The 13,933-nt window shown below is 46.0% G+C and overlaps 1 protein-coding gene across 1 annotated transcript in view; it reads left to right on the forward strand.

Annotated features, from left to right (window-relative positions):
- The window catches only part of URB1 (URB1 ribosome biogenesis 1 homolog (S. cerevisiae)), an 82,535-nt gene that overhangs the window by 58,292 nt on the left and 10,310 nt on the right, over positions 1 to 13,933 (forward strand). Inside the window, exons 28-32 of the mRNA XM_011989048.1 lie at positions 951 to 1,014; positions 3,739 to 3,910; positions 4,655 to 4,757; positions 12,844 to 13,004; positions 13,626 to 13,737. Coding sequence (XP_011844438.1) covers positions 951 to 1,014; positions 3,739 to 3,910; positions 4,655 to 4,757; positions 12,844 to 13,004; positions 13,626 to 13,737 — 612 coding nt within the window. The remainder of the gene's footprint in view (positions 1 to 950; positions 1,015 to 3,738; positions 3,911 to 4,654; positions 4,758 to 12,843; positions 13,005 to 13,625; positions 13,738 to 13,933) is intronic.

Here is a 13,933-nt window from a genome sequence, read left to right on the forward strand (position 1 = left end):
GGATTGAAAATCCGTATTGGCTTAACATTTGGGAGGGGGAGTGTGCAGGGGCTGAATTCAGCCTTGTCAAAGGCCTAGGAAGAAAGGTGATTGTGGAGATGTCTTAATTGAAAAATAAGTGGGGGGCTGGGTGCAGTGGCTCATGCCTCTAATCCCAGCACTTTGGGACACCAAGGAGGATCGCTTGAGCTAAAGAGTTCAAGACCAGCCTGGGCAACGTGGCACGACCCCATCTCAAAAAAAGAAAATAATGATAACAGAAGTAAGTGGGGAAGGGATTAGATGGCAGTCCAAACACCAGTGTTATTCAGAGGGGGAGATTTCCAGCATTTCGGTGTTCCCTGGAAGGCTCTCTTCGCTGCTGGTGTTCAGGGTGTCTACTCCACCATGCCGTGTGTTTCAGGGTTATTGTCTTGCAGAAGCGCTGGTGGACCTGATGTTGACAGTGGTGGAGATGTGCCCCTCTGTCTGTGAGAGCAGCCATTTTGCCGTGCTTCTCGGGGCCTATGGCGCCACTCTCAGTGTCCTAGGTGAGGGTGTGCGGGCTGGGTGGTGTGAGCAGGGGGAGGGTGTGAGGGCCGGGGTGGGACTGTAAACGGGGAGGGAGTGAGGGCCAGGGTGGGGGTGGTGTGAGCAGGGTAGGGAGTGAGGACCGGGGGTGTGAGCAGACATAGGGAATGAGGGCCAGAGGGATGTGAGCAGAGATAGGGAATGAGGACCGGGAGAGGGAACAAAAAAAAGGAAAGAAGAACCGGGAATGTGAGCAGAGACAGGGAATGAGGGCCAGGGGGATGTGAACAGAAGGAGGGAGTGAGAGCAGGCAGTGCGAGCAGGGTGAAGATGTGAGGACCGGGCCATTTGAGCAGGGGAGGGTATGAGGGCAGGTGGTGTGAGCAGCAGGAGGATGTCAGGGGTTCATCTTTCTAAACCGATCCTGCTTTGACTTGTAGATCAGAAGATTTTACTTCTGCTTCGAGCGTATGAGCGGAACAAGCTCAGCCTCATCAACTTCAGGTGAGTATTGGGCTAGAGGTGGACTAGGCCTTGAGGTCTCAGCCCCCTCTCCACACAGCGAGCTCCAGACTCGAGATTTTCTCTCATTCCAGTTTGGTTCTCAGGGAAAGAGAGAGGCAGGCAGCACTCCCCTGACTCACACCGGCTTCTGCATAGGCTGCTCTGGGGAAGCCTGGCCTCATGCCATAAGGCGTCTGGGCAGGGCCACTCCAGCTGACTGATGGGTGCCTGTCCAGCTGGAAATGCCCCAGGCTCACTGGCGGCTAGGCTGAGGTGTCTCATTTGGCTGATTTTTCAGAAAACTTTTCTCCTCATGCCTTTAGGTAGATTGACTTATGCTGTAGGGATTTCAGGGGAAGTGTCAGGGGGCCTAACTGTACATAAAATCTACTCTATTTTTGTGTGTGTGTGCATGCATGCTTGTGTCTGTGCATGCATGTGTGTGGGTAGGTGTGTGTGTGCACGTCTGCCTCTCCTGGGCTCCCAGCTTCTTGGTCAGTTGGGCTTTGGTCCTGCAGGGCTGAGTGTAACACCTTTCCCTGTGGGTCCTGCCTCACCTTTACAAGTGCCTCAGCGGGAGCTTGATCGAAGGTGCCATTGATAGAATGCACTTTTGGATCCCCTTTGCTGCCCTGGAGTCTTCTTTTCTCCTTGCCATTTGGGACTAGCACCGGAACACCTGCTCAATATGTACGTGTGTGTGGGTGTTCAGCCAGGAGATGGGCTGACTGAGCCAAGGAAGATCCTTCAGGAGAGCTCGGAGGGAGGAGAAAATGATTTCCACTTCAAAGTACTTTGTTTAAAGATAAGAACTGTATCAGCTCAGAAGCGATCTCTGAACCCTCCCCCACCACAAAAAAAAGAAAGAAAAAGGAAATGAAAACATTTTTTTCTGTCTCTTAAGAACGCCCAGGGCTTGCATAGAAACTCTCTTCCCTTCTCCTGCGCCAGCCTCGCTCTTCTGACGTCGGACCTGGTGCTATGTCAGTTATGTCCTTTCCGGAGTAGAACAGTCCTCCTTATGTGAGGAAGAGGGGAGAGCAAATCGGAGGCGGGTTTTATCACAGTGCAGCATTGGTCCAGCTCCCCATTTCTGCAGGAGAGCACCCTCTAACCCAGAGAGCAGAGAGAGCCAAGCAAGGCTGCCCCGGGAGTCGCAGATGGGGCAGGCTGTGAAGGGAGTCTAGTTTCAGCTCCCGGGGGAAGAGTGAATCAAGGATTTGCCACTCACTGGCTCTGTGGCTCTAAGGGGCACAGCATTTCCACAAACAAAATAAACATCCCATCCTTAGATGAGGGAGCAAGCCTGAGCTTGGGGAGCTGCGCTAGGGACCCTGGACGCTCCGTGGTGGCTCTCCCGACGGTCAGTAGCAGGCAGTCTGCCGGTGTGCCTGGCGCATGGGCTGCCTGCCTGCCAGAAACTGAGGCGAACAGCAAGCATCCCTGAAAGGATGATTCTTTCCTTTTCTAACGTTAGTGACTGTTGTTTACTCGCACAGAAGCAAACCTGTATTTAGAAGAATTTTGTTTAGAAGTATTTAGCTCTATAGATGTTACTTGAGTGCCTGGAGGCGCTGGGCTTGGTGCTCTCAGGAAAACCTACAGGAATGAGATACAGTCTTCCTGTCTCCTCAGGGTATCAGACTGTGAGAAATTTAGACATTTTTAAAGTGGCAGCTGACTCACGGCCCAAGATGTAAACCAGCTCTTACAGAAGCACCAAGAGCCAGGCTCTGTGCTCAGGACCAATTCGTGCCAGGGTTGGCATTTGGCAAGTCAGAGGGATTTAATTGAGGTGAGGTGGGCAGAGGGGCCTGGGACAGCAGGAGGAGGAAACAGCATGCAGGAGGTGGAAAATCAGGACATTTGGGAAAAGGGTGAGTAGCCCGGCTTATCGGGGTCATCGGATGTGTGCAGGGAAGCAGGCAATGGGAAGGCCAAATGAATTGGCAGTGGAGGGTGGAAGTACCAGACAGAAGCATTTCCATTCCATCCAGGAGACAGCGGAGCAGCAGTCCTCATCACAGCTGGGCTCTGGGGAGCGGCCTGGCAGCAGCGGGGCAGTGGATGGGGGAGGGAGGAGAAGAGTTGGCGGAAGCGCTAGGCTAGAGTCATTTTCTAGGAAGAAGGCAAGGTGGCCTCTCACAGCTGCGGTGGAGGTTGTGGTGTGAAGGTTGTCCACAGCATACACATGGTGGGCGTAGCCAAAAGGCTGGTGTAGGCAGACCTGGTTCAGTCGTGGCCACATGTGAGCAGTGAGAGATCAGGATTCTGCTGCTGTGGTCTAGCATGGACTCAGGAGCCAGACTTCCTGAGTTTGAATCCCAGCCCTGCAATATACCATCTGGGCAGGTGAGCAGCTGAGCAACTTGCTTAATCCTCTCCGCACCTCTTTGCCCCATTTGCACATGGGAGATAATAATAGTGCCCACCTGATGGAGCCATTGGGCAGATCAAGTGAACTGATCTACGTGAAGGACTTAGAATAGGCCTGCGCATCATAAGCTCTGAGTAGACACCAGCTTCTGTCATCACCGACACTCACCCACCCTCAGCATCACCCTCACATAAGCTGTGATGGGATTGAGTGATGTAACATGTCACATGCTCAGAACAGCACCTGGTGTGAACTGGTGGCCTGACAACTGCTTGTTGTTGTTATCAGGATGAATTCTGTTCCCGGGGGGCCCTGTGACCAGTCTCTTTTCCCTTTTCTGGCTCTAGGGTGCTGCTGTGGGGCCCAGCGGCTGTGGAGCATCATAAGACATGCCGGAGCCTGGGCAGGTCATTGTGGCAGCAGCCGAGCGTCGGGGACATCCTTTGCCTGCTGGACCGGGATCGGATGATGCAGACCATCCTGCACTTCCCCCAGAACCGGAGGCTGCTGCCCTCTGAGGTGCGGCTGCTGCTGTTCTTTCCCTACCCACCCCGTTGCCCCAGCCGCAGGGGCTCCATCTGCACCCTCAGCTTCGTTTTTCTTGTTATTTACCTTTTTATTAAGTAAGAATCTTATCATATTTAAAGGTACAGAAACCAGACCCTCATAAGCCCACCACCCAGCTGCGACAATGATCTGCACTGGCCACGTTTGTTCTGTTTATACCACTCTGCTCCCCTGCCCCCAAGGAGATGATTTTGCAGCACATCCCAAGGATCCTATCATTTCATGTACAGGCACTGCTTTTAAAGAAGTACTTTGTTTTATGCCCTTAAATATTCAAAATAATTTGAGCTCTGGCAATAGTGGGTAAACAGTTACGCCATACAGGTTGAGAATCTCTAATCTGAAAATGCCACATCTGAAACGCTCCAAAATTTGAGGCTTTTTGAGCACTAACATGAGATAGAGACGCCTTTGCTTTCCTGAGGCTCAGTGTACAGAGACTTTGTTTCATGCACAAAATTATCTTAAATTCCTGTATAAAGTTACCTGCAGACTATGTATGTTATGTGCATATGAAACCCAAATGATTTGTGTGTTGGTAGACTTGGCTCCCATCTCCAAGCTATCTCATTATGTATGCAAATATTCCAAAATCTGAAACACTTCTGATCCCAAGTGTTTCAGATAAGGGATACTCAACCTGTATTACCTTCGTGAGGTTGAATCACACATTTTTGTTGGTTTTGGCTCTTTCAGGACACACAGGAGCTGATATTCAAAGACAAGAGCAGGGTGGATCTTGATGGCCTCTACGACCCCTGCTTTCTCCTTCAGCTCTTCAGTGAGCTGACCAGGCCAGGTAACTGCAGCCTTCTCTGGGGTCAGGGCTTGCTATGCGTTTGCTATGCGTGACTTCTCAGAGGTCAGGTTGATTATGGTAATTATTGCCACAATTACCAGATGAGGACCTGAATCTTGGAAATGATTCTTAAGGAATCTTCAGCCACCCTCTCATCTGTTCATTCCAGTGATTTTCAGCAAAGTCACAGTTAGTATTTTGAACATACAGTGATTTAAAAAAAAATTGTAATTTTAAAATCTGGGAATGTCCGATTATCTTTGATGTTTTCCTAATTCCTAATGATGAGCATTTTCAGCATTTTTATTAGTTACTGGTCAAATACCAACAGAAATGAGAGATTTTATTCCTGAAAATGAGTCAGCCTGCTGAGGTTGCCTTTTTCTTGGCTTAAATACATTTTGGAAATTATGTTTTGTGTCTAGTAGCCTCAGAGCGGGAGTTCTTGTGGGTGGAACGGGTTGTGGAGAGAGAAAGAAACACGTACATGTAACACGCATTGAGAAACACTGAGATTGATCTTCCCAGGCTGGTCAGGTCTGTTGGTTGGGGGCATTCTGACAGTGTGCAGGATAGCTCAGTGTGGCTTGAATTTGCATTTTTCTAATGGCTAATGATGTTGAACATCCTGTGGCTTATTTGCTATCTACATATCCTCTTTGGTGAAATGTCTGTTCATGCCTTTTGCCCATTTTCTAATGGGATGTTTTGTTTTTTGTTTTTTTAACTATTGCATTTGGGGATTTTTTTTTTTTTTTTTTTTGTCTTTCTTTTTTTGACTATTGAGTTTTGAGTGTTGTTTATATATTCTAGATACTAGTCCTTGAAAGGATTTGTGGTTTGCAAATATCTAACAATCCGTAGCTTATCTTTTAATCCTAACAGGCTCTTTCACAGAGCAAAAGCTTTTAATTTTGATGAAGTCCAGTTGGTCAGTTTTTCCTTTTATGGATCATGTTCTTGGCATCTAAGAACTCTGTCTACCCCTAGATCCTGAGACATTTTTCTTATGTTTCTATCTAAACGTTTCTAGTTTTACTCTTTACGTTTAAGCCCGTGATCTGTTTTGAGCTCGTTTTTCTGTGAGGTGTGAGGTCTGGGTCCCGATTCGTACTGCTTCACCTGTTGTCGGTTGTTACAGCCTCTGTGTGTTGAAAAGTCCATCTGTCCCGCTTGTGACAGATGGGGGTCCCAGCTGCTCACTGGGCCTCCGCAGGTCTTTCCTGGTGGGGACGAGTAGAAGTGGGGGCCACCGAGTCACTGCTGGGCATGCTGAATGTCCTTGCTCTCTGCTAGGCTTCCTCTGACACCCCAGTGGGGTCAGGAGGAGTGTACTGTCACTGCCCAGGAGAGGAACATCCTGCCTCCCTCCTTGGCCTTCTCTGATGCCACCCCAACAGGGGATCTGGGGCTCCTCCTTCCAGCCTGGCAGGGCTGGGAGTCTAGGCTCCACCTTTGCTGATGTGCCTGGGAGTGGGGCACAGTGAAGTGTTTGGCTGAAGTATCGCCATTATTGTCTCAAAGTTTTCTGCTTTGTTAGGCAGCCTTTTTTCTTATCCTTTTCTTTTTTTTTGTTAGAACAGACTTTGGTTGTGGCCTTTGTGTGTAAGAGAGCCTGTCGACGTTTCCAGGTTGCTGACTTGAGCTCTAAGTCTAGGACAGATGAGGCAAGAAGACAACCCCGGAATGCACTACCTTGTTCTTTGGGTCTCAAGGTCTCTGTCTGGTCTGCTTTCTTTCTACCTTCCAGAATCATCTTATATTTGTTCTACAAATGACGCTTAGTATTTTTCGTTCTACTTGATAGGAAGAATAGGAAAAAGCGTGTCTATCTTGCCAGAATTGGGAAGTCTAAGTTCATTAATTTTTAACATTAGGTAATAGATTCACAGTTTGAAATTCAGCAGGTGCTGAAGGGTGTACAGGGAAAATCCACTTCCTGCCCTACCTCTGGCCATAGTTTCCTCATTCTAGAGGGAGAACTGTTGCAGTTCCTCATGTTTTCCTAGGTCCAGCTTGAGCTCCCAGTGGGGTGTGCTGGGGGCGTCGAGGCACGCATTTTGCTTCTGTGCTGGTTCGCACGATCCCTGAATGGACTCCCAGACTTCACAACTGGGGAGATTTAGGTGCACCGGGGAGACCGTGTTCCTCTATTCATCCTGTTTTCCTCCTTTTTAAACTTGAAATTTTCTTTTCTCTACAAATGTTCCTACTTCTGAATAGATTTACCAATCCTCTATCGGTGCCCTTTGTATCCCTTTTAAAAAGATCAAAGAGGCTGGGATTTCATAGAGATCTTCCCATCAATAGGCCTTTGTGTTGGCTCTAGCTCCCCTTGGTGAGCGCTGTGGTTTGTTGCCGAAGCTAGATTTTGTTTGCAAGAGAGCAGAAGGCATTTCATACAAATGTCAGATTACGGTAATAGCAAACGGATATCTTAATTGCCCTGATGGCGATTTTAAGCAGCAGGCTAACTGCAGCAGATCTCCTATTCTGTGGCCAGGAAGCTCTTCTGATTTCCCCTGTGCCTCAGTGGCGCTGGCTAAGTCTGTTACTCATCAAACATGGAAATAAAGTTTCCGTACTCTCAAAAAATGCAAGACTACTGGACATTTTAACTTTAGTGAATTATGACAAATCATTTAGTCTGTCCTCTGTCTCACAATAGAGCTTTCAGGAGAAAAAGGCTTGGAAAATGTTTAATAGCAAAATCAGAATGTTAATTTTCATGAAATCTTGAGTAGTGTACTTCTCCCCCACCCCCCCTTGGTCTGGGAGGACTTTTTTGAAGAGCTGTCACTAGTAAATGGTCTTTCAAATTAGGAAAACGTACCAGGTACCAGTTGCCTTATGTTAAATTTCCAAATACATCTATTTTAAGTTTTATTGGTTTAATATAGGTAAAAAAAATAGCAGAACTTGTCTGTCCCAATCTTGGAAAGGAATTGCAATAGCCAAAAATTTACACAAAAAATTCATATCAAAGTAGAACGTTTCAAAAGGCATAGAGGTGGAGAGGGAAATGGATATACCAAAAACAGAAGCAAAAAACCACTGCCCGAAAAGTACGTTTATTAGATGTTGCTCTGGGCATCTTGTCATCCTGAACAAAAAATGGAGGCCTGGTTTTTAAACAGATTTCATTGATTGCTGAAGGGAAGCATACCCCTTCGTTGGAAGAGGCAGATTCCTGGCACTGAAATAGTTGAAGTGTGACATATAGAAAAGTCAGTGGTAGTGACACCACCAGCCAGATCAGGGCATAGAACAGGAAGCAGCTCCTCAAGCCCCTCCCTCCCTAGAAGGGGCCGGCATCCTGTATTTGAACTTAATGTAAATGGCGATACACATGATGCAATCTTTTCTGCCAAGCTGCATTTATCCCATGTTATATTTGTGCGATTCAGCTACCCAGAATTGTAGCAGAAGTTCTGAACAGTATGTTTTTACTTCCTGCGGTGGCACCTGGGTCCAGGTATTGCTAAACTAACTATAATCCTAAATTGATCATACAATTAATTTTTATATGTGGCTGCCAGTCTTGAGAGTAATTACAGTCTCACTGCTCCGTTTTCAGCCTTTTGCTGGAAGTGGGAACCTATTTTCTTAACCTTATTGCTTTCCTTCTCTGAGTCCTTGGCCAAGAAACAGGGCCAACCAAGGCTGTTAGCAATGGCAGTGACAAATGCTTTTTCCACAGTGAACTCTTGTCCTCAACAGAACTGGGCTGAAATCTACAGCTCATAATTCACACATGCCACAAGGCAGCCAGAACAGGAAGCCCCGTTTGCAATTCTCTGAGCCTCATCACCAGACGACCAGAGCGCGCAGGTTCCTCTGACTCTTCTCACTGTGATGAGTCTAGCCCAGTGGGGTGCCTCTGGGGGATATTATGGAAAAAAGAGGTGTAAGGAAGATTTCTGATGCTCCAACAGCACAGTTACACTGCTACTGAAGCCCACTAAAACTGGGGCACATTTTTTTAAGAGTCGGGGTGTCACTCTGTCACCTAGGTTGGAGTGCAGTGGCACAATCATGGCTCACTGTATACCCAAACTCCTTTCTAGCCGTCCTCCTGCCTCAGCCTCCTGAGTAGCTAGGACTGCAAATGTGCACCACCATGCCTAGCTAATTTTTTTTTTTTTTTTTTTTTTGGTAGAGACTATCTCTCTGTGTTGCCAGGGGAACTCCCGGCCCCAGGTAATCCTCCCACCTCAGCCTCCTAAGTTGCTGGGTGAGCCATTACACCAAGTTTTGGGGCAGTTTTAATTTTAATCCTTGACAACTTGTCCTGGTTAAGCCATTTTGATCTGAAGGTCTGTTAAGGCCAAGTTGCTATTCATGAGGTTCTTGAAACAAAGAGAATGGCATTTATAAATATTTTTAAATAGCCTATTATGTTTTCAACATTCTGAGGGCAGCTCTTTTCCATAAGTGTTACAAAGCCAAGATTTTCATAGACTAGCAGAGGTGAGCACAAAACAGGAAACTGACTTTTCCTCATGGACACGTGGAAAATCCATTTGTCTTAGAATGTCAGTGATTACTAAAAATATCCCAGCCAGCTGAGTATTAGCTGCTTTTAGTGAGTATAAACTAAATGTTTAGACTGTTCTCTTTCCCAAATGTAGTCCATTTACCTATATTTGTTATGTACTTATGTAGGTGTCTCTTAAATACATTTCTCCCATCTTTTGTAAAACAATATAATTTTATCTAGTTTGGTGCTTTTAAAAGCTTTTGGATTTCTTTTCTCCTCTTATCAGAAACAGTCACTTGTGAGAAATAAGAAAATTAGGCTGGGCATGGTGACTCATGCCTGTAATCCCAGCACTTTGGGAGGCCAAGGCAGGCTGATAACTTGAGGCCAAGCGTTTGAGACCAGCCTGGCCAACATGGTGAAACCCCGTCTCTACTAAAAATATGCAAATTAGCTGGGCGTGGTGGCACATGCCTGTAGTCCTAGCTACGCAGGAGGCTGAGACACAAGAATCTCTTGCACCCATAAGGCAGAGGTTGCAGTGAGCCAAGATTGTGCCACTGCACTCCAGCCTGGGCGACAAAGGAGACTCTTCTCTTTAAAAAAGTAGAAATAAGAGAATTAGAAAATTTTGTTCCTAAACTGCTATGCCCAAGAGTCATCTGACTATGCTCTTTTCATCCTTTCACTTTTAGTCTATGTCTTGATATTGCAAATGGGTTTCTTGAAGGCAGCATGTACCTAGGTTCTGCTTTTTATCTAATCTGACCATCTCTGCCTTTTAATTGGAGTGTATACATCATTTATATTTAATGTGATTGTTGATCTGACTCTAAATGTCTTTTGTTGACTTTTAGCTGCAACTTTTATATGTGTATGAGTGCATGCATGCATATTTTTACTGGTTGCTTTAGGGTTTATAGTACACATCTTCAATCTATTACAGTTTATCTTCAAGTGAGATGATAACACTGCATGTATAGTATAAGAACCTTGTAACAGTATAGATCCATTTCCTCCCTTCTGGCTCTTCTGCTATTCTTATCATGCATTACACTTCAGTATGCTATAAACCGTACAATATATTGTTTTTGCTTCAAATTGTCATTATTTTTAGAAGAAATGTAAATATTTGATATTTGCCATATTGCTACCATTCCTTTGTGTAGATCTAGATTTCTATCTGGTATTATTTTTCTACTTCCTAAAATACTGCCTTTAAGAATTCTTATAGTTCAAGTCTACTGGTGACCTATTATTTCAGCTTTTTTGTGTCTGAAAAAAGTCTTAACTTTTGAAAGATTTTGATGGGGTATAAAATTCAAGGTTGACAGTTTTTTCTTATAGTACTTTAAAGGAGTCGCTCCTCTGGTTTCTGAATTTTTCTGTTGTTGTTGAGACGGAGTCTTGCTCTGTCACCCAGGCTGGAGTGAAGTGGCGTGATCTGGGCTCACTGCAAGCTCTGCCTCCCGGGTTCACACCATTCTCCTGCCTCAGCCTCCCAAGTAGCTGGGACTACAGGCGCCCGCCACCATGCCCGGCTAATTTTTTGTATTTTTTAGTAGAGACGGGGTTTCACCATGTTAGCCAGGATGGTCTCGATCTCCTGACCTCGTGATCCACCCGCCTCGGCCTCCCAAAGTGCTGGGATCACAGACATGAGCCACTGTGCCCGGCCCCTGAATTGGGTTATTTCTGACAAGAAATCTGCCATTCTTATCTTCATTCTTCTGTATGTCGTGTGGCTGTTCTTAAGATTTTTTTAAAATCACTGGTGTCAAACAATTTGATCATGATGTGCTTTGGTGTGATTTTCTTTTTGTAATAATGCTTGCATGATATTCTTAATGTTTTATGTTATTGAGTTTCTTGGCTTTCTAGGTTTATAGTTTTTTGTTTTTTGTTTTTTTTTTGTTTTTTTGTTTGGTCAGATTTAGAAAAGTTTTGGCCATTATTTCTTCAGATTTTTTTCAGGGACCCCAATTACACATACCCACAGGACACTGATGTTCTGTTCATATTTTTTCTCTCTGTGTTTCAACTTGGATAGTTTCTGTTGCTGTCTTAAGTTCACTAATCCTTTTTGGTCTAGTGTCTAATCACTGATAATCCCATCTGTATTGGTCCGTTCTTGCACAGATAAAAAGAACCTGAGACTGGACAATTGATTAAAAAAAAGAGGTTTAATTCGCTCATGGTTTCATAGTCTATACAGGAAGCATGGCTGGGGAGGCCTCAGGAAACTTTTAATTATTGTGGAAGGCAAAGGGAAAGCAGGCACATCTTACATGCCAGAGCAGGAGGAAGTGGGGCAGTGCCACACACTTCTAAACAACCAGCTCTTGTGAGAACTCACTCGCTATGATGAGAACAGCAAGGGAAAATCTGCCCTGAGATCCAATCACCTCCCACTGGGGTCCCTGCCTCTAACATGGGGGTTTATAATTTGACATGAGATTTGGGTAGGGGCACAAATCCAAACCATATCACCATCCAATGTGTTTTTCAGCTCGGATATTTTCATTTTCATCTCTAGAAGCTTGGTTTTAGGTTTTTGTATCTTCTGTGTCCCTGCTTAACATGCTTAATCTTTCTGTAACTTTTAAAAATGTCATCAGTGAACTGTCTCTTATTGATAGTATATTCCATGATTACTCATTTGGAGTAGTCATTTCAGTTGGCTTGTGTTTGATTCCCAATTAGGCCACTGGTCACTCTATCTCAAGAACATCATTGTAGGTAATTATCAAGATCAGTTTAATCATTAATCATGAATCCCTATTCTAAGGTTCTTCTTGATAGTATTTATCTTGTAAAATAGCCTGGGCTTTTATTAAGGAGTGGTGAGGTGTCCTCAGTTTGATTCGTGGAGAGCCCTCTAGGTTGTGGTAAGGCACATCCCCTCATGTGTCTGACCCTCTCCCTCTCTCTTTGAGTCTTCTCCACTCCTGTAGCGATTGTCAGCTTCTCTAGGCCTCACAAATGGCAAATGCATACCAGCCAACAGGCTCTCTGGACCGTAGCTTTTGATTAAGCTTGGTGAGCCACTTTTCTGTGAGGTTTGTGTTGTTCGTTTGAAGGAAGAGCTAGGGTTGCAGAGTGAGTATGAGTGAGTCCTTTGTCGGGCTGGTTGGCATCAGCTGCCTTTTCCTGCTTTCACTGCCATACGTGCTTTCCTCGGTGATGCTTGTAGACAGACGCCCGCAGTGGAGGGCTGAGCAAGGTGGAAGCTGGGGACTGATTTTCTCTGCTGATTCCCAGTTGTGTTCCCCCGGCCGCTGGCATGCTGGGGTCTCCGCAGTGGGTCTCAGTGTCACCTCCAGTATCCTGACTCATTGGGTGTTTATGAGAAGTAATGAAATTATCCTGGTTGGGATGTATGAGCGTTTTAAAAACTGAAGGTACGGTCATTATTGCCACATAAAGGAAGGGTTTGTTTTTGTCTAACTTCAGCAGAAGTTAGGAGGAGTTGGAGAGAGACTTGCATTCCTTGTGCTTGGCACATGTAGCTATTGGTAAGACGCAAGAGGAAATTTCATTCTCCAGGTTAACAATAATAATGAAATCATATTGTGTGTGTTTCATGCTGTATCTTATTTCCTGTAGAGTTTGTGGTGGATTGTCGAAAATTTTTGGATTCAAATGCTCTGGGCCTAACTGTCACAGCCCTCAGCAGCTATGACCCCCAGATGCGAGCCATAGCCTACCATGTCCTGGCGGCCTACTACTCGCACTTGGAGGGGGCACGGTTCCATGAGCAGTCCCAGGTAAGTAGGAAGAAGGTACAGCCCACTGTGGGGGTGGGCTGCGGGCTTCAGAGAGCGGGCTGTCCGCCCAGTTTGGTGGAAGGATTTACTAAGGAGCATGGAGGTGGCGTGTTGCCGGGAGGGCTCTGCTGAAGAGCAGAAGTCTGTTCCCTTAGGAGGTGATGCCGGAGGTTGCCTTTGATCCACAACCCCCTGTGGAAGCTGAGAAAAGTGTCTCCGTACAGACTTTCTTGTGTTGTGTGTAGACAAAATGATTTGAATTCTACTGAGTATTTCTTTGGTCTAAACTCAGTGGTTAAGGTAGCTATTATCCACGACACACTGAACCTCAGAAACCTGTACCCCGTGGTGCTGGAGGAACAAGAGCAGATTAGCTTTTCGGGGCGTGGTGCCAGACTTCTCTCTGCTGTTGTGCACATGACTGACTCCTAAAATAAAACGAACAGCGTTCCGGAGATGCTGGCGAGTTGTGTCTGCTCCTGTGAGCTTCGTCTTTGGTGGCCCCTGGGATGTGAGGAGCAGGCACACCCTGCCAAGCCCCGGTTCGGCTGCACCAGAGAAGACTGACCATAGTTCTGAACACGCTCATCTTACGTTTTCCTTTTCTGTTCTGTTTTCAAGCTACTTTACCTGTTGGATGTAGTCCGGAATGGGATTCGAACTCAGGACATGAGACTCACTTTTACCTTGGCTCTCTTCATTGCCAAAGCAGCCCTGCAGATTTTGAAACCAGGTACCACTGACATAATTAGGTTGAGGGGAAATTGGAAAGCTGAGGCTGAGCAAGTCCACTTCTAGGGATTAGTCTCACAGGTGTAGTGGGTCACACATCTGTGTTCAAGGCCACTCCATGCTCATGGTCGTGGAAGATGAGAAGTCCCCGAAGTCCCCATCAGCTCTGGACAGTAAATAGATGAGGGCTGTGAGGA

Source organism: Mandrillus leucophaeus, unplaced genomic scaffold (assembly GCF_000951045.1).
Source record: "Mandrillus leucophaeus isolate KB7577 unplaced genomic scaffold, Mleu.le_1.0 Scaffold345, whole genome shotgun sequence".
Taxonomy (NCBI): domain Eukaryota; kingdom Metazoa; phylum Chordata; class Mammalia; order Primates; family Cercopithecidae; genus Mandrillus; species Mandrillus leucophaeus.